The 8,031-nt window shown below is 37.4% G+C and overlaps 1 protein-coding gene across 1 annotated transcript in view; it reads right to left on the minus strand.

Annotated features, from left to right (window-relative positions):
• Positions 1 to 502: 502 nt before the first annotated feature.
• The window catches only part of LOC104167618 (myocardial zonula adherens protein-like), a gene marked incomplete at its 3' end in the record, with an annotated part of 21,001 nt that continues 13,472 nt past the window's right edge, over positions 503 to 8,031 (minus strand). Inside the window, exons 6-9 of the mRNA XM_009707927.1 lie at positions 5,538 to 5,651; positions 4,525 to 4,677; positions 1,488 to 1,613; positions 503 to 631 (exon numbers count right to left, since the gene is read on the minus strand). Of these exons, the coding sequence (XP_009706229.1) occupies positions 503 to 631; positions 1,488 to 1,613; positions 4,525 to 4,677; positions 5,538 to 5,651 (522 nt within the window). The remainder of the gene's footprint in view (positions 632 to 1,487; positions 1,614 to 4,524; positions 4,678 to 5,537; positions 5,652 to 8,031) is intronic.

An 8,031-nucleotide genomic window follows, 5' to 3' on the forward strand; every position in this document is an offset into this window, starting at 1 on the left:
TGGCCAGTAGCAGACCCCCACTATAATGTCACCTGTCCCTGCCCTCCCTTTAATCCTGACCCGTGGTTGGCTCCTCATCCATACCCAGGTGGAGCTCCATGCACTCCATGGACCTACCAACAGGGACTAAGGGACTTTGGATCACTTATGATTACTAATTCATTAGGCTTAGGAGACCTTGCATGCTGACAGAAGACTTAATGGTCTTTTTAAACTCTTTCTTTAAAATAATGGTGAATTTACTGAATAAATTTTGACATCTTAGGCAGCCGTGACTGTAAAGACCACTAGAAGACAGAAGAACCACTTAATCACAGTGTCTCTATGGTAGTCCAGGTCCATTTACTTATATGGATAGAGTAATTAAGTAAGTTGCAAACAGCAACAGTATGTCATTGAGCAGGTACTGAGCAGTAGACCAATTTAAAAAAAAAAAATCATCAAATTTCCTCCATGCACTTCTGCATTTCCTTTAAAGGTGGCAATCAACTAACTCTCATACCTCTTCCATGCGTTCAATCAGCCGGTCCAGTTCACCAATTCTCTGGTCTTTTTCCTGTATGCTTGTTTCTGTAATCTGCATCTTCTTATTTGCCTCTTCAATAGCCTTCAGAAGCCGATTCGTTTCTTCCTTCAAATAAGAACACTTACAGTCACATTAACATCCAATATATTCATGAGGAATATTTTTTTCCCTTCCTTTTTATGCCATAGAGCCAGGCTAATAGCTTTTAAGCAGCGCTCAAAGCTTTTCACTACACCTGCCCGGAAGCCTTAAGGAGTTGTGACACTAGATGTGAATTGTCTAGAACATAAGATTTGGGGCATTTTGAAGTGCATAGGTATTCATAAAGCATCATTATGAAAATCTGAGAAAAAGTTTTACCCATTTCTTAGATATTTTTTTTTTCCCTTCTGAGGATGCTGCGAAGTAACACCATAAGAAAAATTTGCTGTTGCAGAAGATAGCATTTTAAACACCAAAGTCTGCCACATTCATCTTTGTACTTTCCTCACATATAAAACAATATGAATAGAAAGAGACTGGGGAACCTACCTTCAATCTCAGTCATTATCTATCTTTATTAGTTAGAAAAATGACTAACTGCTCATAGAAAGGTTTTACTTTGGGGTAAAGGGAAAGCAGGGGACAGGAAGAGTTCTTGCTACAGTAGTGTCCAGTGAAGTTGTTCCCCCTCCCCTTCTTAAACTATCACTAAAATTAGGCATTATATTTTCCTTTTTTAGAGATTCAGAAGTTAAAATAACCCCAACTTACCCCATTTCAGATTTTGAAATCTACATTATCATTACTGTTACTGTGTTTGAACACATTATTTTCTTAGCCCTACAACCCCAAAAGCTTGGAAAGCTTAGTAACTGTGGCATGACTAGTCAGAGACAGGAGTGAAGGAACACAGTGAAGGAAGTAATTGAGAAGTGACACCCAAGCTAAGCACCACTCTTACAGACTGGCTTATACATACTAGGAGGATTTCTTTCTCAGCTTTGTGTTTCTGCTCCTCTTCTCGCATTTTTTCCTCATACTGACTATACAGTTTTCTTGTCATCTCTCTCATGACTTCAGCATTGGCTTCCTGTGACGATTCCACCTATGAGAGAGGAAAGTTGACCCATCAGTCAGTACAGCACTACTGGCAGCAGGAGAAATGGAGTTCGCATGATGTAAGAATAACACTTTGAACTTCAGATCCACCTTGTTATAAATTTGACACTGTTGAAGCAGATTATCATTTGCATGAAGACCATTTACAACCTCAGCCAGTATACAAGTCATTTGAATTTGTAGAAGTTACCATTTCATCAAGTTTCATGTTGTCTGAATTTAACTAGTCATTGCTTATCCAAGACCAGGCTATGCCTATTTACTGAGCCCTTCCATAGCAGCCTCCAAGTCACTCCATTTGTTTCCCCATTGAAAAGATACTGTCTGCCCCCATTTTACAGAAGCATATATTAGAGGTGGTCTAGACTCAACTCCTGTTTCTAAATGACCATGAACACTCAAAGGAATAATTATAGCTGGACCTAAGTATGTGTTGTTAACTAGAAGACAGAGATGTACCCTCCCTCCTCTCTCTTGCTTTTACACATACAGCTCTTTGGGTAGGCACAAGAACTCGGCTGACCATGGAGCAAAGCAGATCAGGGAACAGTCAGACTTAAAATTAATATTCCCAGGGGTGTGGAAGGGTTAATTTTTAACCACAGGACCAGAAACTTTACTACTGCTCCAGGGAAGAGGGCAGGAATGGTAGTTCAGAGACAGGATTTCCCACTTCTGTTGGCTCAAAACACTGACTGAACCACACCCTCAGTGATTAAACACCAGATACGATATTGACAGCTTAAATACATCTACTCTGTAAACCACAATAAAAGCAAAGTAAAATAGCTAGTCCAGGACTTAGTTCTCTTACTAGAGATGCTATAAATCAGACAAGGTTGTAGTGAAATGCTGTGGGTGCTACAAAAATGTCAGGAAGAGAAGGAATAAAGTGTTCCCTGCTGATCACTGCAGTTTACACAGCTACAAAATACCTTGTTCTGGTGATTAAGGTTTTGGGGTTTGTTTTGGTTTGGTTGTTTATTTTTTGGTTTTGGTTTGTTTTTTTTTTTCATTTCAAGGACTGAAAGATTTATTAAACCCTTGTGTTTATCTTGCATGGTGGGAACAAGCTGTTTTACTACCCTGTAGGGTAACAACAATGTATTTCATCCTTTGAAAAGGGACTGAGCTCTGAAGAACTCCACTTGTACTGCAATTGTCCCCTGTGGCATCTCACCTAGACCAACACTGGGGCAAGGGTAGTAACCTGCGCTTTGTGAAAGGGAGTGGAGTTAAATTAAGTTTCAGTACAACACAAAACCTTCCACATTTCAGGAAGTCTGAAAGAGTCATACAATTCAGAAAAAGCCAACAATGAAAACCCAGAGTCCTTAAGATACATTGAACTGGAATATGATCTCTGGCACTGTTTCTCCATCATTCCTTTACTTCTAGCTTGAGCAGTGAGGAGAGTAAAAACAAGCATAAAAAGGTAGATGCATCAGGGTATCTGTTATAGTACTTTCAAGCAACGTCTCCAACCTCAGTTATTACTATGATTGTATGAATAAACCGAACCTACTTAATAAGCTACATAAGCAGCTTAATAAGCTACCCAGAAAATAATAATGGCATACAGTAGTTACCACTTTTCACCTACTAACCTCCCAGATTCCACACCATCCTCTTACATTCACCCCTGGAATTAAATCCCAGATGTCTTGGCATCTTTGATACACAATTTTATGTTTAACTTTCAAAGTCAGCAATGAGGTATTTTATCCTCTAACTTTGTAATAAAACTGAAACTTTGAGGGCAAAATTTAAACTTTTTCCTCGTTAGGGCAGGGCATGTATTCTACAGACCTTGACATGCTTGAAGATAAACAAATCCTTAAGCATTCAGCTGAACTAGGACTTAACCTGCAGTTCTCTGCCCTTAAAAGCAGACATACCTTTCCCTGACATGTTGGTGCATGTAAATTTCTTTTGTAATGTAAATTGTTTTGAAATCTTAATTGCATCAGCTTTGCTTTCTTCTTTTACTTGGTTTTTCCCTCTTTTTATTTCCTGCTGAAACCATAGCAGGTACAAAATACATCTACTTTTGTAGCCTGTAAAGCCTTACTATGGGAGGAAACTAAAACATGAATTGTAAGTTGAAATACACTTATGTTAATGTTTTCTCTTTTAACCATTCATCATGAAGCACAAATGCAAGTCACTAGACAGCCAAAAAGAAACATCGTCTCTGACAAACTTAAACATGAATAGACCAACAGTCACCTTAATTTCACAATGACAAATTCTGATACAGTACTATATCCAAATCAGTCTGTTCTGAGCAATTTTAGGTTTGGGTTTTTTTGTGTGTGTGTGGTTTTTAGTTTGTTTGTTTTTAAAAATTAGGTTAAAGGAATACATTTGGCAGGTGAAGAGAGAAAACAGTCAAGCTTTCTGGCATATAAAACCTTCCAGTTTGTGTTTTATTCCCTTGCATTTCTCTGAAAGAAATAGCTTAATTCTCTTTCCAAGACACTTGCTGTTACAGCACGTATCTGCTGACCATATGCTCCTAAGACTTAACAGATTACCTATTAAAATTTATGCAATACCAAATAAACAAATGCAACATCAAGAAATTCTTACAGCACTGTGTAGAGTTATAATATTCCTTTACTTAACAGAAATGGATACTAATAACCATTTAATGGTTTGAATTTTCACCTGCCAACATCCCTGAATGGTAAACCCATGTTATGGAAAGACTGACTGCTGTCAGCTGAGATTCTTTGTTATTAAAACAGTATTGATTCACAGGAGTGTGTGAGCTCCAGGGAATGATGAAAGGATGAAGAATGAAGAACCCTTTACAAATAAGGCCAAGGAATTCATTTAACACACCCCCAATGCCCTTACTGTGCAACATTTTTAGGGAAGTCTATATACCGCACCTTTAATTTCAGTAACTGATTTTCGATTTGTGCTGTTTCCAGTTGCTTTTGCTTCTCTCTCAACTTTTCCATAGATTGTTCATGTGTGTGTTTTAAACTCCTTATTTGTTCCCTTATGTCAGTGTTCTCCAATGTAACATCCACTAGAGTTTTCTAGAAGAAAGAGGCAAATCACGTATTAAAAATCATAAATAATTTGGTGAACTGATACAGTCAAGAGATTATGGAACAGACAGAACTTTTAAGAGTTTCCTGATGTATCAATGCAGTGTGAACAGTTTTGCAAGTTTTAACATTTAAAATTATGGATTTTGTTGCATTTAGTTTGTTAGAAGGTATTTCCATGAGAATATGCTCAGTGAAATCAAGTCCTGGAACACTACAAAAAAAGAGAAAGGAACATTGATACATTTCATTATGAATGCTACTCCCAACAATCTTCCTTTCTTCTCTCCAAGGGCCATGCTATACATATTAAATGCACTAGACTAAGAAAAACTGTGACACACAAGAAAGCAGGAACATTAAGTTGTTCAGCTCAGATACTTGGGAATTTGGAAGTCTTAAACAGAAAATTCATCCCCACCTTCTCCCTCCCCCTACATTTCACAGGTATGTAAAGTCTCACAAGTGTTTAGCGTTCAAACATGCCACTTTCATTTCTGTTAAGCAGTGAGGGTAGGAATAAGTCAGGAGATGTACTGTTTTACACAATACAGAACAAATCCCATTTTCACCTTAGATATTTTGTAGAGACATGACTAGTGGCATTAGTCTGCTGCAGATCACTGTCTCTTTATTGTACACTATTTTTAACAGGTTTTTAAAAAACATAGGTGTTGGAATGTTTTTTCTTCTCAGTTTCCTAAATTAGCTGCTTTAGATACCCAAGACAGTACTTTATGGACTTGTTTAGTGTTAGAATCTATATTTGTCATCCATGTTTTATGTATGCTTTTAAATCCATGGCAGAAAAAGCAGTTGTCAGCTGTGAAACAGCTATTAAAATGTACCTGCAAGTCTATTGAAGCTGATGTCAGGGAGCTGTTCATTTCACTAAAGCTATCTAAGGCTGCAGCCTGCACTCGGACATGATTCTCTAAGGATTCCTGATGAGCATTTGTCACCTGAGCAGGAAACAAAAAAAAAAGTTTTATATAGAGTAATGATCAAGTTTACCTATTCTTTCAAAGGGAGCTACAGAAGAGAAAGACCCCATGGTTAATTTTCACAGTACTGGGATGCTTAAAATATACAGGCCTCAAACCATATTCTTGCACCTCAGAAACAAACAAATAAAACTTATAATCCACATATGCTAACAGAAATAAGGCACAAGTATCGATGTTTCTTGCTAGTCTGTAATCACTGTAAAAGCTGTTCTTTTTGAAAGGACAAGAGGACATTTGGCAGATATCTATTCAGAAGGTTTATATACACAGAGTGGGCAGATTGTAAAAAGTCACAGAGTGAAAAGCAGAGGAATGCAAGAAATTAGGAAGTCTATTTGAGTGAACTGTAGAATTGCCTTAATTAAGAAGGAACTGACTAATCAGGTACGTAAAGAAGCAACATCAAGAAGACTTAAGGATAAAACAATATGAAGCAGGTAGGAGAAGTCAGCAGAGAGCTTTGTTATGTGAAAATTTGTCATCTTCTGTTAGGTACACATACATGCTTAAGAAATGGAGAGGAAAAGGCAGGCACAAAATGACATCATTTAAGAGCAGACCAAAATCGAAACAGTGTAAATAATTATGAACCATCCAATAATAAAGAGGGAAAAAAAATATTACTAATGGAGGCCCAACTTGCATTCTTAGATGGACCAGATTCGTTTCATGATAAAAACATAAGAACACTAGGGACTGATATGGAGAACAGTAAGTGTTTAGTAACCAAGTCATACACAGATTAGGTCAGCATAGAGAGTAGAAGCCACGTAGTTACAGTTAACCCTATATAAACTTGTGCTCATGTAAACACAAACAAACAAAGAAAAGCATAAATGCTTTGGATGGATTAAGGAAGTTACAAGATAAGAAGCTGAGTGAAGAAGCATACTGCCCAGGGCAGGATATTGGAAGTACAAATTTCAAACAAACTTTATGAACAAAAAGTAGTCCCAGAAATTGATAGGAAAAAAGCATAGTGATTCAAAGCTGAAGCAAAGAGAATATAAAGGATTTTAAACAGGATCCCCAAATAGCATGAAAGATGGCAGTCATGTAAAGCCAAAACCAAAACCAAACCAACCAAACAAAAAAGCATATATTATTAGGTAGAATAAGACTTGTGCTTTCTTTCAGGCAGTCTAAAGTATTAAAAAAGGGGGGAGGGCATCTCACAATGTGCCATTTATATCAGAAGGAATGCTTCATAAACTGCTAATTTGCTGCAGAACTAGAAATTCTGTCAGAGCTGGTCAGAAACCCTCAATTAAGAGAGATGTTCAGGCTCATGCAGGATTTCTGCTGGTCTGACAGAAAATCTGGAAGTGCAGGATATCACCACTGCTATTCAGTAAGGATCATCAGCAAAGATGACAAAACTGCATTTGAATCAGCATTTGCCTACATGTATACTGGGTGGGAGATTCACCTTGTTGGAATCATTAAGACTATTTAACACAGTTCGCAGAAATTCAGTTTTCTCTCCCTCCTCCTCTCAAGTCAGGGTGATTTTGTTGTTGTTGTTTTTTTGAGACTAGTTGCCACAAAATACAAGTACTGGTTTAACAGCAAGTTCTGATTTTTATACATGATACAGCATGCGGGGAACGGACAGACTCCAAATGAGGATGGCAGAAAGGCACAAGTCAGGGCCTCAGTCCCTTGAAGTCAGAGTATGTTTAATTGCCAAAGCTTCATCTGAACCAGGGCTGTGAAAATCAATGTTGAATATATAATCCACAGCAAGTTTTCAGGGAGATTTTTTGGACCAAAGAGCTAGCAGTGTAATATGAAGGATACTTCTACAGACTGCAGCAGCTTTTATTGCTAGAGCAGCATGTCAGAAGAAAGAGAGGTCATCAAATGACCATTGAAAGGTTCCATTAACAAGCAAAAGGAAGCCATTTTTAGCACTGTCAAGAGCTTCAAGTAGCAATATTCTTTAGTATTAGTGTTTAAACAATAAAGTCAGTAAAACAGAGCAAAGTCTGTTGAAATGACACCAACTAAGTTACATGTTACTCCTAATTATGTTTTAAGTTATTTATTCAATTCACCTGGCAGCTTACTGGTACAAACATCTCCACTAATTACCAATACACACAGACAATGCTATCAAGATCATTATTTTATTTCCAAGAAGCAGGCAATGAGTAATTCCATATGCAAAAGCAACCCTGCCCTACTTTACCTTCCAGGAGGAAAAAATAAATAAAGTACAGATGTCACATAGAACAATGAACTGGAGTGGTTTGAGAAATTATTTGTGTTCTGTTGAAGAAAAAAAAAAAAGTTTCTAGATAACACTGGGATGGTTATTCTCATATGCTTTCCC

Source organism: Cariama cristata, unplaced genomic scaffold, assembly GCF_000690535.1.
Source record: "Cariama cristata isolate BGI_N322 unplaced genomic scaffold, ASM69053v1 scaffold14859, whole genome shotgun sequence".
NCBI classification, from domain to species: domain Eukaryota; kingdom Metazoa; phylum Chordata; class Aves; order Cariamiformes; family Cariamidae; genus Cariama; species Cariama cristata.